Source organism: Zootoca vivipara, chromosome 2, assembly GCF_963506605.1.
Source record: "Zootoca vivipara chromosome 2, rZooViv1.1, whole genome shotgun sequence".
NCBI lineage: Eukaryota > Metazoa > Chordata > Lepidosauria > Squamata > Lacertidae > Zootoca > Zootoca vivipara.
In genome coordinates this window covers 87,727,180-87,751,086 of record NC_083277.1, presented here as the reverse complement: position 1 = coordinate 87,751,086, position 23,907 = coordinate 87,727,180, and the positions used below count along the sequence as shown (strand labels likewise).

At 41.3% G+C, this 23,907-nt stretch overlaps 1 protein-coding gene across 5 annotated transcripts in view; it reads left to right on the top strand.

Annotated features, from left to right (window-relative positions):
- Positions 1 to 23,907, top strand: part of TBCD (tubulin folding cofactor D) — a 131,874-nt gene that overhangs the window by 82,398 nt on the left and 25,569 nt on the right. For all 5 annotated transcript variants that reach the window (XM_035104647.2, XM_035104648.2, XM_060271811.1 and 2 more), the window contains 12 exons: positions 7,720 to 7,805; positions 10,409 to 10,489; positions 11,862 to 11,935; positions 12,467 to 12,584; positions 13,317 to 13,377; positions 14,255 to 14,277; positions 16,374 to 16,405; positions 17,479 to 17,541; positions 18,335 to 18,411; positions 19,659 to 19,740; positions 22,020 to 22,138; positions 23,322 to 23,413. In XM_035104647.2, the coding sequence (XP_034960538.2) occupies positions 7,720 to 7,805; positions 10,409 to 10,489; positions 11,862 to 11,935; positions 12,467 to 12,584; positions 13,317 to 13,377; positions 14,255 to 14,277; positions 16,374 to 16,405; positions 17,479 to 17,541; positions 18,335 to 18,411; positions 19,659 to 19,740; positions 22,020 to 22,138; positions 23,322 to 23,413 (908 nt within the window). The remainder of the gene's footprint in view (positions 1 to 7,719; positions 7,806 to 10,408; positions 10,490 to 11,861; positions 11,936 to 12,466; positions 12,585 to 13,316; positions 13,378 to 14,254; positions 14,278 to 16,373; positions 16,406 to 17,478; positions 17,542 to 18,334; positions 18,412 to 19,658; positions 19,741 to 22,019; positions 22,139 to 23,321; positions 23,414 to 23,907) is intronic.

The window sequence follows — 23,907 nt, the reverse complement described above, 5'->3', positions numbered from 1 at the left end:
AGTGAAGCCTCTTGTAATGAGTGCCTGGAAGTAAAGGAATGAGAGAGATGTCTTGCCAAATTGGCTGACCATCCTTTACTACTACTTTTTGCAGAAGCCATTAGGCCTCTGTCCTTTGATAAGGGGAGGCATTCTGTACACAGTGTTTGTATTGCAGTTCAAAATCACAGGTACTATCTCCAGTGATTCAGAAGAGCAGCATGCAGGCAATTGTCAGTGTTGCTAGGACACGGAAGTGAGCATTGATTTATTGTGGGTAGAACTTGGATAAAAATTAGTGGAAGAGGATTTGAGACAAAACAGCAATTCCAGTTACAATACAGGAAGCATTTGGGAGCGAAGATGACAGAGGCGTCTTTCCTTTTGGGCTTACTGGCGCCTTGTGCCAGGGCGCTGGCCTCTCAGGGGCGCCCCAGCGGGTGGGGGAGCTGCACGGCTTTGCCAGCGGCCTCCCCTTTCCCTGCACCCGCCAGCTGCAGAGTGATCCCTGCAGAGGCATAGGATGGAAGCTATATGGCTGGCTGGCGTGCAGCTCCCTCCCCTCTCCCGTCCTGTGGGAAGAGGGAGGCAGGCGATGGCAAGGGGGAAGCGGAGCACGAGGAGGAGGGAGGAGGAGGAGGAGGAAGAAGAAGAAGAAGAAGAAGAAGAAGAAGAAGAAGAAGAAGAAGAAGAAGAAGAAGAAGAAGAGAGGCGCCCTCCCCAAATTGCCCCCTTTCTTCCTCCAGCCGCAGAGCCTCTGCGGAGGGTTTGCAACCCTGCTAGCAGGGTCCCCTTGCCCGTCCTGTTTAGCTACATCTAGCCCAAGCCGTAGGTAGCAGCAGCTGCTGCCCTGCTTTCTCTCTCTCTCCCTGGAATCGTGCCCTGTGTTTAATGTTCTGGGCAACACTATCCCGGGGAAGGTAAGCCTCCTCCCTTTGCTCTTCTTCTTCTTCTTCTTCGGGGTGGGCTCCTTCTCTGCCCCCTGCCCTGCCCCACCAACAAGGTACCTAGCAAGGTAAAGCAAGCCAGACCATTTAGCACCGGCAGACCATTTAGCACCCATTCATTCCAACAGTTGGCCATCACCTGCTCACTCCAAACCCTGTGAAATATATCATCACCATTACTATTACTACTACAGTGGTACCTCGGTTTACAAACACAATTGGTTCCAGAAGTCTGTACTTAAGCGTACTTCACCTGAAGCGAACTTTCCCATTGAAACTAATGGAAAGTGGATTAATCTGTTCCAGACGGGTCCACGGAATACTCAACCTGAAGAGTACTTAACCCAAGGTATGAGTTTAATTGGTTCCGGAAGTCCGTACTTAACCTGAAGCGAACTTTCCCATTGAAAATAATGGAAAGTGGATTAATAATAATAATAATAATAATAATAATAATAATAATAATAATTTATTATTTATACCCCGCCCATCTGGCCGGGTTCCCCCAGCCACTCTGGGCAGATTAATCCGTTCGAGACTGGTCCACGGAGTACTAAAACTGAAAATACTCAAACCGAGGCATACTTAAACTGAGGTATGACTGTACTGCCCTCCACCCATAGATATCAGGGCGGCTCACAGCCTGAAACTATGGTACTAAGCACATGCTAAAAACTAAAACAAAGGCAAACCAAACCAAGCCAGCAACCTTCCTTCTCCCTTATTTGTGAAACAAGCCTGTTAATTTCCTATCCAACTAAAAAAAAAGGCACTGAAGGTTTTTGAGATCAATGCAAGCTAAAAAGCATTGCAGGGGGTTGGGCTAGATGACCCACAGTGTCCCTTCCAATTCAACCCAACTATGGTCCCTCTGCAGTCCTCGCCCCAAGCGACTGTGTGTGAGACTTGCTCCCCAGAAAGTGTGCCTTGTCTTGCTACCTGTGGTTTTTGGTCTCTCGTCAGCCCCCTCCCCCCCCAATCTATTCATATTCCCTAATCTCTAATATTACATTTTCCTCTGGTTGAGACTTAAAACAGAAAGCCCTAATTCCCAACTGTGTTTCTTGCTGCAGTCCTACTGTCTACTCAGAAGTAAGGTCCTATTAGATTCAGCAGGGCTTACTCCGAGGTAAGTGCAGTTAGGGCTGCAGCCTTTGTGACCCAAGTTTTGGGTCCTTTTTAGGTTCAGAATGTCACTGCTTTTACACCCACCCCCATTTGAAAATGTCAGCTTTGTACTTAAACACAAATTGGCCGGAAACTTCATTGTCTGTGTCTTTATTAATTTATTTAAAGAGCAACAAACTGGAGATTGCTTTAACTTTTTGATATGTGGTGATTTCAATCATGAGGATGAATTAGAAGAACTGCTGGCTCTTGAATGAGTCTTGCTTTGGAATTGAGGACTTCATTAGATTTTCTTCTGCCTTTTCATTTTATTTGTTCTAAGGTCAATGAATAACATTTTTGAGGGGACGTGGGTGGCACTGTGGTCTAAACCACAGAGCCTAGGGCTTGCCGATAGGAAAGTCAGCAGTTCGAATCCCTGCAACGGGGTGAGCTCCTGTTACTCGGTCCCTGCTCCTGCCAACCTAGCAGTTTGAAAGCACTTCAAAGTGCAAGTAGATAAATAGGTACTGCTCCGGTGGGAAGGTAAATGACGTTTCCGTGTGCTGCTCTGGTTTACCAGAAGCGGCTTAGTAATGCTGGCCACATGATTCGGAAGCTGTACGCCGGCTCCCTTGGCCAGTAAAACGAGATGAGCACTGCAACCCCAGAGTTGTCCACGACTGGACCTAATGGTCAGGGGTCCCTTTACCTTTTAAGGGCTTGTTAGAGATCATGTGTAAGCATGGTGTCAGCTCCCAAAGAAAAAGGTCAGCAACTTTTTGCCCCCCCCCTTAAAAAAGGTAGACAACTCTGGGAAATGGGGGGGGGGGGCGCTGGAGGGATCTTTGCACCACAGTGCTGGATATGCTTAAGACGGCCCTGGAAGATGAAGAGAGAGAAAGAGACGGAGTAATAAAATTGCAGCAAGTGGTGTGTGAGAGGCAGGAGAAGATAAATGAGAGAGAAAGAGAGATGGGTAGCACACCAAAAGAGAGAGATGGGCTTACATGGAGAGGGAGAGCAGAACATGGCACAAGAGAGAGACGGTTTTACTACTTACTGCTAAGGAATAGTCTGTTGGATGAATAAAAATTTAATCCAGATAAGATGGAGATGCTTTGTGTATGTCATTGTGCAGCTTCTCCTGATGTTGAGATTTTGCTTGTTCTTGATGGATATCTCTTTCCATTTTGGGGTTTCTTTGGGGTTTTTTCTGGGTCTGGTTTTTCTGTTGGATTCTCAAGAACAATGGTTGCAGTCAAAGAGGGAGCTTTGCCCAGTTTAGGCAGATATACCAACTGCTCCCATTTCTGGGGGAATGTCACACCTAGTCACAATGTCTTAGTTATTACTTTAATGTGCTTTATGTGGGGCTGCCTTTGAAAGTGTAAGTTGGTCCAGAATTCAAGCCTGGATGCTTGTGGGAATGTGGCTTTCTGATGGAGAGGCCCTTTGCTGCATCCCAATATGAGTGTGTGTTAGATTAATCAGCATGTGTAAGAGGTCATTTCTGTAGCCATGTCCCAGTGTTGGAACACTCTCCTGCAGAGAGTTTGCCAGATGAATAATTTTTGTGCAGGTGGTTATTTTTATAATTTTTGGTAGCGGTATTTTAAACTAATCCTGATTAAATTACTTGCCATACTGTTTCTGGGCTTGGGTTTTTATTTGATTATTTGTTTCTTATTTATTTGTTCTTTGACTGTTGTTAGTTGCCTTGAGAAAGTGGGGAGATCAATTACAAAACGAAGGAAACTTGGGAACTGGTTGGGAGTGGTGAAAGGTTTGCCTCAAGCCTTGAGTTTATAAGGAGCAGCTCATTTCACATGTCATAAAATCAGTCCAGAGGACCTGTGTGTTGCGTTGCTTTTCTTGCTGTAAGAGAAGATTTGACTGCAAGAAGGAAGTCTATACTAGTGAACCACCTTTTCCCCCAGGGTGGTGTACCAAATTACTCCTTGCAGTCCAAGAAAATGGTTGCTAATGATAGGTATGTCTGATCCACTTCCTCCCCCAATCAGTGTTGTAATGTGAATCAGCCAGACAACTTTCCCCGTGACTGCAAGGGAGTTTAAGACTTACAGTGGTGCCTCGCTAGACGAATTTAATTCGTTCCACGGGTCTTTTCTTATAACGAAAAATTCATCTAGCAAATCCCATAGGAATGCATTGAAATTTTTTTGATTTTTTTTTTTGCCCATAGGAACGCATTAATTGAATTTCAATGCATTCCTATGGGAAACCGCGATTCGCTAGACGAATTTTTCGTAAAACGTATTCGTCTAGCGAGGCAACCTCCGCTAGAAAAAACCTTTCGTTAAGCGGAAATTTAGTTAAGCAGGGCATTCGTTAAGCGAGGCACCACTGTATTTTCCATCGGAAGACATTATGCTGTTGCTGAGTTTTGCAAGCAAAAACAGTGTTACTGTAGATTTGTGTGTACTCCTTCTGTTTTCTTGATTACAGTTGCTTGCAGGGCTGAAATAATTTTTTCTGCGGTGGGCATTCCACAATGAAAGATGACATTTCAGGTTGAATGACATTTTCTCCAAAATGACAGCTCACCAATCAATCAACCAACCAACTATACTTTTTGCTGTGAAATTGCAGTCTCTTCCTGGCTCTTAGCGAGGTACTTGCCAAGCAATCAGGGAATTTTGCCTTGCTCATAGTGTTGTGAGTTACCTATTTAAAGTGACTGCAACAGCTACTTAAATGGGGCAATCACCAGTGCTATGCAGAACACCTCCTCCTCTTTCTTGAAAAGGAGGGAGTGGATCATGTTGCATGGAGTATTGGGAATGACCTCATTTTTTAGTATGTTGCTGCCACTTTAAAGATGACATTTTTGTCCCATTCTCTTTTCTCCTGACAGATTGCAGAAGTTGGAAACCCTTTTTTCATGAGATAGATAGTTTCATACAGTGGTGCCTCGCTTTACGAATGCCTCGCACAATGAAAAACTAGCTAGACGAAAGAGTTTTGCGCTGCGCGAGGCATTCGTAAGACGACAAAATTTTCTATGGCCGCCGCTTCGTCTTATGAAGTGCGGCCATAGAAAGCGGCAAAGGAAGATCAGCTGTCAGTGAGGGAAGCTGACAGCTAATCTTCCTTTGCCAGGGGGGACGGAGCTGAAATGCGGCGGTGCGGCGGCTGCCCCTGCCTGTCTTCCCCTTGGCTCGGGGAAGACAGGCGGGGGCAAGCAGCGCCCGCTGCGATTCGGCTCCGTCCCCCGCCGCCGCCTCTTGCCTGCCTCCCCTGACGCGGAACGCAACTTCAGAGACCTCCGAAGTTGCGCTCCGTGTCTGGGGTGCAGGGCTAGAGGCGGGGGCGGGGGAAGACCTTTCCCCGCCGCCACTTCTCGCCGCATTTTTTATAAGCAAGACTTACTGTGGACATAAGGGACAGGGGTGGAGCTGTGGGTAAAACCACAGAGCCTAGGGCTTGCTGATCAGAAGGCTGGCGGTTCAAATCCCCACGACTGGGTCAGCTCCCGTTGCTCGGTCCCTGCTCCTGCCAACCTAGCAGTTCGAAAGCACGTCAAAGTGCAAATAGATAAATAGGTACCGGTCCGGCGGGAAGGTAAACGGCGTTTACGTGCGCTGCTCTGGTTCGCCAGAGCATGCTGGCCACATGACCCGGAAGCTGTACGCCGGCTCCCTCGGCCAGTAAGGCGAGATGAGTGCTGCAACCCCAGAGTCGTCCGCGACTGGACTTAATGGTCAGGGGCCCCTTCATCTTTACTTACTGTGGACATATTTTTTTTGTCTTTCTGGCATCCCAGCATGGGAAGTCTCTACTGCAAGCACTTCAATTACTGATACTGAAGCAAAACAAGGTCAACTAATAATAACTATGTGACCCATATATAAATAATTAGGAATGACTCAAGTGAACGAAAGGTGTGCTGGAGACTTGGGCTGTAGTTCTATACCCATGTGACATTAAGTCCCATTCCCTGTTCATTGGACCTTCTCAATAGACATGGGTTTTTCAGGGCAGATGGAATACTGAACTATTAATCCTGAGAACCTACTTTTCTGTACTCTGGATATAAGCCCTCATAGAAAATGAATGACTGGAACGAATTGAAGTCTAGTGCTAGGACAATCTCTTCCCTCTGTGGCTCTAGCTGTGTTTTGCTGGAGGACGAGCTGCTGTTGGTCTGATAGATTTGTCCCAAATACTGACATGAGAGTGTGGTGTATGTAACTTAAAAATGTTGATCTGGGTTAGTAGATTGCCCTTGGACTTGGGAAGGAGCAATAGAAACAAAGAGTAAAATAAAAGTGATAGGTCCCAGGAAGCTATATACAGTGGTACCTCGGGTTAAGAACTTAATTCATTCTGGAGGTCTGTTTTTAACCTGAAACTGTTCTTTCTTTTTTCAGTTTTTTTGTAAAAATATTTTTATTGAAGAAAAAGAATTTTTAAACAATACAAATTGTTTACAAATCCATACTACCTATTACAAATACAAATAATAATAATAATAATAATAATAATAATAATAATAATTTGTTTGGCCTTTTGGATACCAGCCTTTGTTCCAGATCTCAGTGGAAGGTACTGAAAGCTCAACCAAATCCAGTCTGTGTAGTCACACCATTTTATCTGTATATTTCCTGGTTTGGATTCCATTGTTTTTTGTGATGCTAATATGGGACAAATCCTTTGGGAATTATTCTTGTGTCTACCTAAGTGAAATGTTCCCCAATATTACTACTGTGCTTCAGCTGTAGTTCACAATGCCTATCATGACCTGTGAAGCAGAAAGGAATCTTCCAAAGCTATCTTTATAAAGAACAAATTTTGGTCTAGTTACAGGTAGGTAGCCGTGTTGGTCTGCCTAGTAGAAACAACAACAAAAATCCTTCCATTAGCACCTTAGAGACCAACTAAGTTTGTTATTGGTATGAGCTTTCGTCTGCATGTATCTGAAGGAGTATGCATGCACACGAAAGCTCATACCAATAACAAACTTAGAAATTTTGGTCTATCATGACTGAAGACTGCTTCCATTCTTTATGTATATTGTCTCTAGAAAATGAAATTGCAAGGAAGCTCTCATATGACAAAACTGTAAGTGAATATGTTGCTAGAAAACCCCCAGAAAAAATAGTATTTTGTAAAATGTGCTTCATGTATTATGTATTCTCATAGGTGTCTAAAATAAAATATATTGACACTTCTTTTCTCTTTCATCATTCTATGTATATAACATTTCCTTAATTTTAACTCCCCCCCAATAACTCAAAAACTGAAAGGCATAGAAAATTCTTATTCACACTAGTGACATTGACATGTGAGATAATCCAGTACAGTAATTTTAATCAAAATCTGAAATGTCGTAGTAGTATTAGTAGTAGTAGTTATTAATGTGGTAATCTTTTGTGGAACAATCCCGTTGAAGAAGGTAACAGTGGTTACTCAGACTTTGTTGCTGGTTGCAAAGGGAGCTCCATAACAGTTCAAGCTTCAGGGCCCCCAAAATGTAGTGTGTGTGTGTATGTGTGTGTGTGTGTGTAATTATGTGTTGTGTTTAAAATTTTGAAAAACAAACAGTTGTAAAAAGGAAAAAATAAAATGACACTGTAATAGTGGCAACAACTTTTCAACTCATTTATATGATTTTTAATGATTTATATGTGATTTTGTGATTTTTCTCTCCTAACTTTGATAGGGTACTTTCCCACATGGGATTGACATTTTGACTGCAGCTGATTATTTTGCGGTTGGAAGCAGAGCGAATTGTTTCCTCAATATAAGGTAAGAGTCTCTAAATGAAAGTACCTCCTCTGCCTTAGATTTATGGATTATTTTGTGGGTGACACGTGGATAATTTTGGGTTTCAAAAAAGTCTTGTGTTCTACTTATGGTTGTACGGGAAATTGGAGGACAATGTGAACAATGTGTTTCTGCAATGTTCTATGTGAGAAGACTGAGTGAAATTGGAAATGCTTATGTTCTTCACCAGGCATCCCCAAACTTCGGCCCTCCAGATGTTTTGGCCTTCAGCTCCCATGATCCCTAGCTAACAGGACCAGTTGTTGGGGAAGATGGGAATTGTAGTCCAAAACATCTGGAGGGCCGAAGTTTGGGGATGCCTGTTCTTCACTATTTGTAAAATATTTTAAAGTAGAAGTCCATATATATCCCTCTGATTTTTATGTTTAATAGGAGAGGCACTATTAAGGGTGCCACATGGTGTTTCCTTTTCTTTTACAATAGGGCATTTACCTACACCAAACTGAGTGTGTGTGTGGAAAATATATTTTCCTTCTTCAGTGGGATGCCCTAGATCGTGAGATTGTCCTTGGCAGCAGGACACAAGAGTTGCTTAATTTATCTCACTAAATCTAAATTGGGGCCAGGGGCCAAGCAGAGCCCTTTGAGGTTACTATACTAGCCTCTTTGGGTGGAGGCTTCAAGTGGGATCACAACTCCCATGATCCCTAGCTAACAGGACCAGTGGTCGAGGAAGATGGGAAATGTAGTCCAAAACATCTGGAGGGCCGAAGTTTGGGGATGCCTGTTCTAAACCAAATGAGTCCTGTGCATCAGCTTCGAAGAATATTCTTAAGGCCAGCAGAACCATATGAATTAATGTGCTTACTGAATACAAGTCAAGTAATGGTGAATTGAAGGGAGGCTGGCAATTTGTAGGCCTTGAAGAAAGTAGCTTGTTTAAGTATCTGCGGTGTGAGCATACTTTGTTTTTGTTACTCAGTTTCTAAATTACCTTTTTTATTGTCCCTTTCATCCTTAAGCTGTTCAGCCCACACTCTTCCATGGCACTCCACCCTCCCTTTAGTCTTTGCTTTTTTTGGTACACACCTTCCTCCTACACACAGCCAATTTCCCAACTCTTTTCTATAGCAAAACAAAAACAAGGAAATGTGATGGGTCCGGAAGGCAGTTCTTTCCCGTTTTTCTTATATACTTTCGAGTTACCGGATGAACAGGTCATAATTGGAGTATTGACTAGGTTTGAACTAAAGTACAAATGTCCCATTCCATGGAGAAAACTGATCAGGGCCTTGATTGTAAATTCGTTTTTTCCATGACTCATAAACAATCAGTAATTTTAGAGGGTTTGGCCTACTGTAAGGTATGCTATCCCTTCTCTTGCATCTGTGAACTGTGTATGTTTAACTACACAGATTCTTGTTGCACAACCATAGGCTTGCTATACGTCAGGAAAATTCCTGACTTGTCCTGGTTTTCAGGTGTAAAAATGGCATCGGGGGAATTTTGCCTAATTGGCAAAATGTTAGGGAAAACCTGGATGTATGGCAACGTAATGGAAAAAGCAGCAGAAACAGCTCCAAAAGCTTAAAATCACTATTTTTTAGTGGGGGGTGGTGGTTTCCCAATGTGGGTTTGTTGCCCCAAAAAGCTCAACAAACCTGTGGGTGGCAGGAATTTTACTTTTTGAAAATGGCAACCCTACACAAGCAGCCCTGCCATGATAATTTGGTTGATGCAGGCTTATTTACTGTATGTTTCAGGTATACTAGGATAGATTGTTCTGCCTTAGCACAAAATGTTAGACTGGGAGTCCTTCAGACCTTAAAATATCCATGATTTTTAGTTTACTCTTTCCATATAGTGCTGTTTAATTAATGGAATGATTCAGTTCTGTCCATAGAGATTTATCTTGCTAATTTAAACTTTTCAAAAATCTAAGTTGGTTAGCATTTTTACATACATTCTTGGAGGAGAGCAGAAGGTTCTATTTTCTTTCACTTTCTTTTTTGATGGTCAGTTCTTAATAATGTTGACTATGACTAATGAAATAGCCCTATTTTACTAAGCAGTAAAAATAAAATAGCAAAAAATACCAGGTTCTCTGTTATGTGCCCCAGATAAGCCAGAGAAACGACTAATTTCCCTCCCTGATTGAACATCTTTTCATCCCCAGCAATGGCCATGATGCTAATACTTTCTCTACAAAAATGTATTCACACTTCATTTTAGCCAGCCTCTTTGCTTACATGCCTTTTTAAGTAAAGCCGCAACCCCAGATTCGTCCACGACTGGACCTAACGGTCAAGGGTCCCTTCACTTTTACATGACTTTAAATAAGGTCTCATTTAATTTCATCATTGGCTTTCATAATGCTGTGTTGGTTAAAAACAGAATATTAGTATATGTTTGGGATGAGATGGCAAACATAAATGAAAAGCTTATATGTGTCAAGCTTGACTTCACATGTACAGTATGTCTATTAAATTCCTTCCTTAACTTGTGCCACAACAGGTAAGCCTTGGACAGTTTGGGGTTATTGGGTTCTTTTTGAAATTGACTTTGAAATAACTTTTGGAACAAATTTCTGTTTGTAATTTTTGTGCTTTCTACTGTCCTTTCAGTGTATATATTGCTGGGTTTCCTGAGTATACACAGTCAATGATTGATCACCTGGTTAACATGAAGATCAACCACTGGGATCCGTAAGTTTAATTAAGTTAATATGTGGGAATTTGGTATTTTGATCAGAAAAGTATAGCTGATTTCTAAATTAGATTCATAGTGAGACTGCTTTTATTGTTTTCAATTTGTTGTTATAATTTGCTAACATTTGTTGATTTTCAGCTATATCTGATAAAAAATCAGGTGTGCTAGTGAAAAATGTATCTTAATTATTAAGACTAAAATAAGTACAAGTACTTAAATGTGTTGTTTTGACCCTAAGAAATGAGATACGCCTGTGGTTCAGATGCAGATAGGAACCATTTTTACCTGCCCTGTCAACAAGCAATTGTGAGCCTTGAGCTCACACATCTTCCTTTCCTCTCCTCTTCTTCTGCTCATGTGAGGAGCTACAGTTTATGAACCTGAATTGTTCTCTATCATTTAAGCCAGATGTTTTCAACCTTTTGGAGTCCATGGCTCGCTTGACCAACTACCTTCTTTCTGCGGCACCCCAGTGGGGCTCAGGATCCCAGTTATGTCACCCCTTGCCTGCATGGCTGGCAGCCTCTCATCCTTTTTCAAACACTCTCCATTGTGGAGTGTTCCCTCAGACTCCTCTCCTCTCCTTGGGAGTCCTCCGGGCAGCCGCTGTTGCCACCCCTGGTATCTGAGCTGCCCCCCTTCCCAAAGAGAGGTGCCTTCTCATGCCACCCCACAGGGGCCTAGGCAGAGAATGACCCCAGCCTTAGTGGCCCAACGGAGACTGGCTAGAGGTGAACATGAGGATAGCACCTTATCTTGAGGGGCAGCAGCAGGGCTGCTGCAACAAGCAGCTATGCAAGCCTTTGGGAGGTAGAGACACAAGAAGCCATCAGAGGAGGGAGGGAAGGAAAGAAGGACAGAGGCCAGTGTTGCCTGTGGCACCCCGATCATCATTCAAGGCACCCCAGGGTGCCATGGCCACACTGGTTGAAAACCACCGATTTAAGCAACTCACAGTTTCCCTAAATTCAGATATCACAGGGAACTGTGATTCCTTTAAAATCGGGAGCAGAAGGTTCTGCCTCTTCCTTTGGCAAGTGAAATAGGAGAGGGATAGGGAGCATGTGGGCCCAAGGCTCATTCATGTTGTAGGAAGCCATACTATCTCCCGTTCTGGCCTCCTGGGCACCCAATGGGGTTAGCACTGCCCATTATTTCGAGGCAGAAACTTTGCTTCCTCCTAGGAACTTTTATTGATTATGTTCCTGAAAGCAGCTTCAGTTTTAAGTTCCTGCCTTTAGCTTGAAGCAGCAGCACTGGAAATGTCATTACTTGTGAACTAGGTGTTTTGAGTTCATATGCCAACCTTCTAAGCACATCTGCTGCATGCTTCCCACCCCATTCTCTCCCTATCTTTCAATCTTTCAGTGTTATTCGGGATCTTTCAAGCAAAGCTCTGCATAATATCACACCACAGGCTCCAGAATATATGGCAAACGAAGGTGAGTGAAAAAAAGCTTATGATCTAAACCACCTAGAACATTACTGCAAAAGCCCTTAATCCTATGTTATTAATAGAGAAGCAAACTGAATGTCTCTAGCAACCAAGGTAATTACTAAGTATCTCTAACAGAGAGAGAAATTTATCCTATAATCGGTTAAATGTATATGCAGAACTCATTGTCTTAAGAGTAATGTTAACACACTGCATGCTTTTTGTAGCATTAGAGTAGAATACATGTGCTTAGCTTGTGGAAAGGTTTTGTATTTAGCATATGAAGAAATATGTTAACTTTGGGAAATTAAACCAGGGAACTGCAAATGCTAGTCATTACATACTTTTGCAAACTTCTCAATGTATGTAAAATGAATTCAAGATAGCATTATCAAACGTGAATAGTAAGCGACAGCTGTTACTCCCTTTTTGTCATTTTATTAGGGATCCAGCATCTAGTCTTCAGATTGGAAGGGGACAATTTCTTGTCTATTTGCCCTTTTAAATTAGTAAGTTATTCATGTTTAATCTCTTGCAGTTTTACCAAAACTGCTGCCATTGGCGATTGGCACAGATCTTCATACTCGCCATGGAGCAATTCTGGCATGTGCTGAGATCACTCACGCCTTGAGTAAACTAGCAGAAGAAAACAAGAGGTAAAAAGACAAAATCATTACTTTACTGCATTGTTTTTATACATTATTTTGAGACTGTAGTGAAACACAGTCTATAAATTGGGTCAATAAATAAACAAGGCATGGATACAAAGATGAATTCTTGTCAACTACCATTTTCCCCAATGCATTATGGTAGAGTTCATACTGGCATTTAAGGTCTGCATACTAGGGACTACTATGATCAGAACGAAAACAAGGGTAGTAGAAAATTAAAGAAGAAGAAATAACATCATACTCTTCTTATCTGCATCAATGGTTTTCTTCACTTTGGGTGGCCTTTACCAGGGTGCATTAAAGATAATTGAATTAGCTGGAACTTTATTCAGTGAATTAGTGAAGAGATCTAAGAAAACATAAATTCACCTAGGAAAGGAGTTAAAAGCTAGAATTGTTAATATTTTAATGGCTATAAATACATTCAGTAGCTTTGGTTATGAAGCAGGTAATAGTCAATACATGATGATCTCACAGGTCATATGGGAAGAAATGCTTAATGTTGGTTTGGAAGGTTGTGTGACATCTCTCAGGGACGCTGGTGGCTTTAGAAGTTTGACTGACATCTTGGTTTTCGGAGAGAAGAATAAGCATCTAAACTGTCCAATTAATGCCTTGCCACTGGCGGATAGGTTTCTAGGATTCCCTTACATGTGACAGAAAGAAGCTCATATAGTATTCCTCTGATGCTTTCTGCGGTGGCTTTTAACTTTGCAGATCCATTACATCATATTTGGATGAAAAAGCCTTGGAAGGACTTAAACAGATTCATGTGGAGGTTGGTACAAATTCTGTCTTATGGAAAAAAAATGTTTTTGCACGCTTTAAATAGGAAAGTTTCTTTTGTTAAAATAGATAATGTAAGAATTATTTGGTGTGTGTGTGCATTGTTAGATGTCATGCTCACAGAATGTTTGAGGGACTTTCCCAAAGTGGACCATAGCCTGACAGCTATGGCTGATAGGACAGGTCAATTGCAGCTGCACAGCAGCCTGGTGGAAGGGGGGTTCTGACAGGTGGCACGTTCTGTTGCTCCTCTCAATCTGCTGCCTGCACCAATGGATTTCCTTGGCTCACAGAAGAAGTGGCTCACCAGTAATGCAGACTGGAGATATATTTTAACTTTTTCCATAAAGTACTGTACAAAAGTCTATATGAGATTTGAAATGAAGTGGATTTTCTTCTTCAACATAAACATGCAGCGAGTTACCCTTCACTTAGAATATTGTCTGTACGTGGGATCTATTACTGGAGCTTCCTGGGCAGTACCAGTATAGCTAATATTATTATTAGGAAAATAGATACTATTTTGATAGCCATCAGTGATAAAATCTATATGTATTATCAAATATGGGTGAAACAATACCGAATTATGTCACAAAAACTTAATCCCTGTAATCTTACAAAAAATACTGTGTACAGTTAACATTTTTCTGTGGGGTGGAGTTTTGACTAAATTGGTGTTTCTCAGCCATTTTGAAGTGGGACCCATTGGTAAATTTACATAATCTTTTGGGATCCACAGAGTCCCATTGTTGTGTGGTCCGCTCAGGAATGCATCAGAAACTAGCTGTGGGTTATAACTTGCAATTTGAGATTCACAGAACTAAAAAGAACTTCTTTATTCCTTATCTAATATCAGTTTTCTTTTACAGCTTTCCCGTCGTCAGTTGTATCGGTAAGAGAATTAATGCCAAGTAGATTGTTTCAATTGTAAGAATAAAGAAAAAGCCTAATAAAATATGCAGTCCACCAAAAAGCTTGGGTGCCTACTTTCATACTGACTCTGTGCATGGGTGTGCTGTGTTTCCTAAGCGTAAGCATAGCTTGGCTGGCATGTGGCCACAACAGAACATGCTGCTTGGAATAGAGAGCATGACTGGAGCAGCCTGTCTTAGAAATTCATTCATGATGCCTATACATAATTACTGCCCAGTGGAAAGTGTGGCAGTGTCATATAGCAACCTGCATAGGCTGTCTGGCATCTCAAGAGATGAGCAACAGGCAGACAAGGGGTGCCATGTTGAGACTATGACCAGCTCAAGGTATTTTGCCACCCTAGGCAAGGTAAAAAATTATAACCAACACCTTCCTTACTCTGTCTTGTACAGTAGACACCATGGCATTGGTCCATGAAGCAGCCAAGAGTTTCCTGTGATAATTTAAAGCCTCCTTCTCTTGATGCTTCACTTTGTAACATTTAAAATTTGGAACATCGGAGAAGCGAACTGAAAATACAAAGCCTAGAGGCAGACTTAATGCTTCAAGATTGGAGATTCTGTTGCATAGCTGCCAAGTTATCCCTTTTTTACAGGGATTTTCCCTTATGCTGAATAGGCTTCCTCGCGAGAAAAGGGAAAACTTGGCAGCTATGTTCTGTTGGGAAAGGATGTAGAGACAGGGAACAACTGATACACTTTCAAGCTTTTAGAATTTCTCCCCCTTACATACAGGTCCATTATATATGTCACAGCTGTTTTATTAAGAACAATTCCGAGTTTGGAAAGGGAGAGGAAAGTATATACCAGATGTGTGTTTGGTTGTACCTTTTGAATTGTCTTTCTTTGTAGTATATGTTCACTTCCATGTTTTTGAAATGTAAGACTGAACCAGAATTTCTGGGAGCAAAATGGCTATATTAATTACGAACCATTCTTGAGACAGCTTTCTTCATTTGGCACATTGGTTAATCTGCCTTAGTTCATAATATGTTCATATTTATAGAGGTACCACACTGGCTGTGTTATACCTTCTGTAAATTCTTTTAATGTCAGGGTTAGGCTAGGGTATAATTTGACTTTTTCTCTCACAAAATGCAAGCTTGCATTTATTGGTTTCATTAGATTCTTAATAGTACCTTTCTTATCAATTAGACTTCAAACAAGCATGCTTGTTTCTCTTCAACGTAGTACTTTGCATAATTGAGTTATTCACTTGTGAGCATATTAACATAGTTTCAGGATATCAAAATACCTTTTAAATGGTATATAAAATATTCTGCTTTGGATCATTTTGTAATAGCAAGCCACTTAGGTTTTAATAGGCAAGCACTCTGCTAAACAAGCTGAACTTGTTTTCTGAAGAGCAATCAAGCTGAAGTGCCCTGAAGGTGCTCAGCTGAGACGTGGTTTCTTGGATTTTGAGAAAGTGTCGTCAGCCATCTGTTGAAGGGCATACAAAACATTTTTTTCCATGGTTTTCTTTATCTGTTTCTGAATGAAGATTGCTTTTACAGGAATAGGAGTGATATGAAACACTTTCTCAGAAGAGAGTAATTTGATTGTTGCTTGTTGTGTAAATGAATGATATCGGCAACAGCAATGAAGTCACATTACTGAGTGATGAACGATAAAGATCATGTGTAATGCATCGTGTAGAGGCAGTGGATTAAGAAGCACTATACTCTCTCAATGAAAATGTTAAGAGCACAAGGCCATACAATGAAATAGATTTATACGGGGTATTGGATAAACCAAAGAATTACTTCACAAAACAAAGCACGTGTGGGGTTTATGAGATTAACTCCAAAGTCAAAGACAGAGGAGTTTTATAGGATAGCTTGCTCTCTTTTGTCTCTTCCTCTGCACCACCACATCATGTAAAAGGTTTTACATGAAGCAAGATGAAGTGATGGGAGAGTTAATTTCTTTTTGATTTTGAATCTTAACAAGACAGAAAAGAGAATTTTACCTTTGCTTCCCTTTCCTTTGTATTCCTCGTAAAGATAGTGATTTGAGATTTTCAGCCAATATGTTTTCCTTTTTCCTTTTTCAGGGGTTTAGGTGGAGAACTAATGAGGCCAGCTGGTACGTCACATGACACACACACACACACACACACACACACACACACACACTTAATCCAAATGTTTATTATATAGCATTCTGTGGTATTGTGCATTTTTCTGGTTTTTAAGTCAGGCATCCCCAAACTGCGGCCCTCCAGATGTTTTGGCCTACAACTCCCATGATCCCTAGCTAACAGGACCAGTGGTCAGGGATGATGGGAATTGTAGTCCAAAACATCTGGAGGGCCAAAGTTTGGGGATGCCTGGTATAAGTAGTCAAATCTTGGAATTCTTTGGAAATAAATCTTGCATTTTGAACCTCCCTCATTTTTTCAGCTGCTACACTGGTTCACCAGGCACGCTGCCAATCCTTACTTCAATTTGTACCCAAGGTCAAACTTCTCCCTTAAACCATTCCTTGTCCACTCACTCTACCCTAAAAATACCTCCCCCAATTTTTAAACAAATGCAGTGCAGATAAAACACAAACAGGTTCCATATTGGCAGTGCTCCTTGGTGCCATTATAGCAGCCACCATTAAACTTGTTTTCTTGCTTGTTGTTATCAAGGAACGCAGAAGTCTCCCTCCAAAAAGAATGGTTTTCAGAGGGGTTCTCATGTAGCCTGCACATAGGGGCTCCATTTGAAAAACCTCTATACAAGCAGAATGTTCCACACTAACTTTAAGTCAAGGAATACTTGGATGCGCTGTATGCAGAAACCTAGGGAGCCTTAATTTGGGAAGTGATGGAAGAGTTAATTTATTTTTGATTTTAATTTGGGACTTACCTGTGCCATTTCTATATGCTTCAGTTGGTAAGGTTGGGAGTCACTTTAGCTACACTAAAGTGTATAGACCTTGTGCTAGAATATTTGTTAAAATACTTTTTGTGTTGATCAGTATGCATATTCACAGTGCAACACATCTACTGTGTAGAAATACCAGTATACCTGTTACTACATTTGCTTGACCTCTGACCCTGTGCCTGTATAATATATGTGTACAGGATCCACTGAACTCAGAGGACCATATTTGACACAGGATTGTTCTCTGCTGTTTTCAGAAATTGTATTCTCTTCATTTTCTTCCAGTCTGCGCTTTAATTGAAAAGTTATCACTTTCAAAAATGCCTTTTAGAGGAGATCCCATAATAGGTAGGTGATGGTTTTGCTGTCTTAAATTTATTCTGTCTTTTTGTCTGTTGAAGATTATAACTGCATTCAAATGCGCAGTCCTCTTGACTTCACTTGCCAAGAATATGGCTCACAGAGAAATGCTTATTTCTTATCATCACAAGATGTTCTTTAGGGCTGTGAATGTCCTAACATGCCTTTCATGACCCAGTATTTTTGCTTGTTGCCTCCTGCTGTCATTGGCATCATGATGCTTTGACTGTGTTTGCCATATTCAGTTTAATTCAGAAAAAGATTGGCCAAATTGAGCCCCACTTTGCGCAAAGGATTCCTGAATTGCACGGGGTTGGACTAGATGACCCTCAAGGTCCCTTCCCATTCTACAGTTCTATGATTCTGTGAAATGATGCAGCACATGGAGGAAATTGTATAGGAAGTCATCTGCAGGAGACTTGGAGCATCAATTCTACCTCACTCAACAGAATGTTCCGTCTACAACAGAATGCTTCTCTCAATCTTAGTTTTAGTGGGAAAGGGAACCCTGGGTGCCAGAAAAAGACCTTTGTGGACCCCCGTGATAGATGACGCACTAATCTCAAAAGCAAATTGAAAACAAAGTTTAAAACATTTAATTTGGGGACAAAAATCCATAAGGATGCACACTTAAATTTGCAGAGATCAGCAGGAGTTTTTATGAACACACTCTGGAACGTATGAATATGGTATATTAAAAGTTGTTGTTTTTTAAAAGGTGATGAATATGTTTAATTTTAGGTAACTAGTGTATTATCAAACATGCTTTCTTTCCCTCTAGTTGAATGGCAGTCGCTGATAAATGACACTTTCAAAAGTCTCCACCTTGTTTCAAGCAATGCAAAGCAACAAATAAAGGTACAGTTTGCTGTATCTGTATTGCTGTTGTTTGTTTTGATAAAAAAGAAAACATTAATATTTTCATATTATGAAAGTTGCTCTCAAGGTATTCTTAAATTACCCAGGTTCTGTATATAACGGAACACAATAGCGCTTTGGGTCTGTATTTCCATGTGGTGTAAATTGATTGTGTCTGTGAAAGGACAGAACCTCATTTTCACCCTGAAGTAATCAATTTTATATTTATAATGAGGAAATAGATACCACTTAAATGAAATTTGGAACAGCAACTCAACTCAAGTTGCTCTATTTTTTGAACTCTATATGGAACTGAATAGGCTTGTTATAGAGACTCCATAACAAACCATAGGAAAAGATTAAACCAAGCACATTCTTAAATTGAGATACTCTTTAGTCAAATTCTTTGATGACAAGCAAAGAATTCATTTGGGTGGTTGTTGTAAATTTACTGCCTGATCATAAATGACGTGTGCAGAAAGATACAATCTTTTGCATGATACTGTATAGTTTTTTCTCGTTTAAATAAATAAAATGATGGTCCACTCTTTCCCACCTATCTGTGGGAGTGAGGAGAGGCTCCATAGCTCATGGCAAAAGCTACAGTCATTTAGGCAGCTGGCAGTAATGCAGCCACACCCAAACCTAATGGGCCCTGCCCAGAATGCCATCTCTCCCCATAGGCTATTCTGGTGTGGGATCATTGTGTGAGTATACAATGAAGTTTAAAGCCTAAATAACCTCTGCTGGTTTGACTAGTGTTTGCTTTTAAGGGTATGGAAGGCAATATATACACCAGTCTTGAGTTAAATTGAGTTAAATTAGAACAAATTGTTGAGTCAAGTAAATTCTGTTGCAAGTTCAACTCTTTAAGTCTACTAAAATTCGGTTCAGGGTTGTTAATTTAGACTCCATAAAATTATACTGATGAGCTTTAAAACAGATTTATAAGCCATGAGCTATTAGTTACTGTGCCTTCAGACACAGCCCTGAATGGAGAACGTGACCCAAGGTACTTTGCAGTGTTATTTTATCTCCTAAACAGGAACAAGTCACTAACTGAAAATCTCTTTGCTTGGAATGCAAAGCTTATCTTCAGCTGTTTTATGAATGGGCCCATAGGAAACTACAGTAAAATTATTCGTAGGGATAGGGATTATTCATTGGGTTTTCCTACAATAGTAGATAGATAGTACAGTTGGAAGGTAAGATCTTTTGATGGTTACAGAGTTTTGCCTTTGTCTTAGGAATCGGCAGTCGCTGCATTAGCTGCTCTGTGTAATGAATACTACTACATTGAAGGGGAGGGAGCAAATCCAGCTCAGCAAGGTACTGATTCATAATGTTTGTCTCTTGCCTTTATTAAGGGATAACCTATGATGAGCTTGTTAGCTAGAAAACTTCCTACAGGAGCAGAACTAGTCCTTAAATAAACATCTCAGTGGTTAGCAACTTCTCAGGACCAGCCCAGTGATGCGGGCTTCTAAGATGCACTTAATTGGAGGTGACAGCAGCATCGCTTGTCCCTTTTGGAGAAATGAAAGAATTCTGATTTGCACACGTGTGAGACAATGTTGTTTGTAATATGCCTAGTAAAGTGTGAAATTGAAGCAGTGAAAGTGTGCACTTCTGAATCAGCTCTTCACTACCATTTTAGTTCTCCACAATGGAGTTAGAGATAATAAAGTTTTGTAACATGGGAAGAAAATTTGAGGATCAGAGCTTTTATGGTGGTATTCCGTAATACTGCTAATGCAATGGGACTCCTCCCATCTCCCCACTGCACACATCCGGAAACCTCCTCCTATCTGCTCTGGAAGCTTGAGGAAACACCTTGAACAGATTTGGGGCAGGGGCAGGCTGAGGAGAAGGGAGAAGGCCTTATTGTGCAAGCAGAAATCCTTGTGCTGGCAGAATTCATTAATTAGCATTACACTGAATACAGCCTTTTACGCATAAAGTAGAAAAAGGCATAATGCATAAAACAGCCGGTGCTGGCAGGCATGATCCAGCAAATGGCACCAGGCACAGCCTCCTTCTACCACTTTATGTAGAGTGTGCTGCCCCCCCCCCTGCAGAGAGCCTGAAAGGGAGAGGAATGCAACTGGAGGTAAATAGGATTAATTAGAGTAAGATTGCTGGTGAGTAGCAACACCCCAACTACTATCCTCTAATTTGGGAGAATTTACAGGGCCTCCACCCTAATAAGAAACATAGCAAAACATGGTTAGGTTTTGTACGCAGCTGGGCACGATAATTTAACTGCTGAGCTTGATGCTCTGGGTTTTGGTCATAGCTTGAAGATCTAGCTTACATCTTTAAGGTACAAGCTTCACAGTGGAAATGAAGATGCCCAGAGTAGCCATCATATTTCTTTTTTTATATGTAGTGATATTTTTATACATAATTTCATTTCCCGTTTCCAGCAGTTTCTTCCCTCTGTAATTTGTTGTATTTTTCTTCAACACTTGCTTTAGCTTGTAGCCATTATTTCTGTTAAATTAACAGTTTAGAGATCATGTATTATTGCATTTACATTTTCTTACGAGTGCCATCTTATAGTCCCATAGGCATTGTTGGGTGCTTACCAAGAAACAGCCTGTGCAGAGCTTTCTGCAACCTTTTAATTTGGTTCCTTGTGCTGCTAACAAAGTGTCTTTGAAATTAAAATGAGCGCTGATGAAATTTCATTATCTTGGGTGTTCTCACAGGACATATAGACAAGAGTAGGATGCCTGTGTTCCTTCAGGCCTCAGTGTTTTATATTTGCACAAATAGTTTAGAGATATCTAAAATACCTGTGCTGTTTCTTAGGTGTTCGCAGACAGAGCCTCTTTGAGGTGTGTCTTTGTGTATTTTCCCATTCTATACTTCTCTGAGCATCCTAAATTTTATATTGCATACTGATTAATTGTTTTAAGCAGAAGTAACAAACCTCTGCATGTGCTAAGAAAATCCATCTTAACTTGGTCTTAATTTGAGCCAGGGTCATTGGGCTTAGTTCTACAATCAGTACCAGGACTTGGCAGCCCCAGACGGTGTAAAGTAATAAAAAAAAGGAGATGCATTTGGGTTGTTGCAGAACTCCTTTCCTTCGCCATTGATTAATCACAACCAGCCCCTTCATAGCTACACAATTTCCAGATAAGAGCATTAGTTGCAGTTCCAGGCAGGAACGAATGTTGCTCTGTGCTGCAGAGAAATTCCTTCAGAAATGTCACCTTGTTACCGGGTTCCAGCAGATGGAAACCACTTCCTGGAATCCAGTGAAGCATCTTCCTCAAGAGATGCAAGCCTGGAACTTTCAGTAAATTTATGTTCGTTGTTGCCTTAGAACACATCCTTCAATTCAGTTGTGAAAGGATGACACTCTGAAGAAAATTAGGCCTGCACAGTCATGTTGAGTACACTGTCCTGCTTTCCTAACAATAAAAGATTTCCATAGTAAATCATTTGAATGACTAGAGAATGACTGCAGCAATTTGAAGTCACTTTTTCTCCCTGGAAATAATTTATGCAAATATTATAGGGCTTTGGCGCAATCTCCCCATTCCCCCACCCCATGCCGATTTCTAATTAATGATACTATGACTGTTGTATTTATCTAGATGAGCTGGTAAATCAATACATTTCAGGCCTTCAGAGCCATGAGGAAATGACTCGGTGTGGCCTTTCATCAGCCTTGGGTGCCCTTCCTAGGTTTCTTCTAAAAGGCAAGCTTCAGGAGGTGAGTTAAGAGGGTGGGGATTTAATATTTTTAATATTTTATATGTAAGTGCTTAAAGAAATACCATGAATTAAACGTGTTGCAATTCAACATACAACAATATTGCTGACCATGTTTGGTGCTTTATAACCAAATCTCTGTCAAGGCTTCTGTGTTAATCTTAGTTTCCTGTGGAAATGATTCTTTGAAAAGGGATGAGGGATGTTCACACCTCACACTTGTTTGTGTGGATTCACATATTTGGACAGACACCATACTCATAATAGGGCAAAAAAAGGCAACCAAGTAATGGGCAATGGGTAACTATTGCCATATTGTGGAGGGGGGAAATAGTTTCCTCTTCTAATGTATTGCTCTCCAGCAACACTCTTCAGTAGCCCACATAGGGCAGCTCTTCCTGGGGGTGCCATTGTTTTCTTCCATGGCAAGGGAAGCAGGAAAACTAACAATAAAAAGTTTAGATTTTTAATAGTTAGACATTCAAACCTCAGAGTTGTGCCAGGGGAAAGAATATTATGAAGAAGCCAAATGTATTGCATGTAACCAGCAGATGTAACTAACAAGCGTTATGCACACTTATGAGAAGGAGTTAGGTGGAAAGGGACAAATTTGTTTTATATCCTTACAGTAGTGATGGCGAACCTCCATGAAGCACAGCAGTCCTTCCCATTTGGCCCATAGGCCATTTTGGTGAAGCCACACCCACCTATGATGTCATATGACATTAGATGTTGTACTGGTGAAGCTGTGGCACCACATTCCAAAGGAAGAATTGGGAGTGACTCTCTATTTTTCCTTTGTAGCTGTGGCTATACATTTGAATATGATGCCAGGTGGGTGGCCCTGCCCAGCTGTCAAAATGGCCTGAGGAGGGTTGGCCAGTTCTCTACCTTTGCCTTATAGAAAGGCTATCCTTCCTTGTCAGATAAAGCATGTTAGTGAAGGAGTATCAGGAGGCTTGCATCGGACAGTCTTTGTATCCTGTACCTGTCACATAGAAGGTGAATTTAGGATGGAGCTAGATGCCTGGCAGCAAACACAGGATTATTGGTTGTGTGTTCATGTCAAGTGTGCAAAGTAAGTGTGTGTGTAGCCACTTTAACTTCTACTGCTTTTTAGATAACATCTTGCAAGCAAGCTGAATACAATACTCATATACTGATTTTGTACTGTGTTTTTCCAGGTTTTAGACGGCTTAAAGGGAGTCACTTCCATTTCCCCTCAGCATGTGAGCTTTGCTGAATCCAGAAAAGATGGCCTAAAAGCTATTTCAAAGTATGTTCAACAGTTTATTTTGTATTATATTCATATTTGCCCTGTAATGCGAGTGCCATTAATGAGGGGAAAGTGTCAGGCCTTGTGTCAGGGGATTGTTGTGGCTACTCTCGAGTAAAGACGCTCCAGTCCGCTCTGTCTTTAAGAGCTTTATTGTGCATATTATTTACAGTGCAGAGATATCAGAAGACATGACTGCCTAGTCCGATTCAGAACCCGGCAATGGCTTCCGTCGCGTCTTGGACTAGCATAAAAGCCTGGGCACCCTAAAGCGCCTCCCCCTAGCCCTACGTGTGGGGGCGCGCCTCAATTCGGGCGGCAGAAGGGGCTGCATTCCTTCTCCCGTCCTTTGGCTGGAGCGTTGCAGAGGCAACCTCGCTGCACTGTCCTTCCTCCTCTGACACGTCTGAGAGCCCCCTCTCCACCCCGCTCCATTCCTCATTCCCTCCTCCTGACCTGCTGCTAGCGCTGTCACTGGGCAAAGTGCTGGTCAG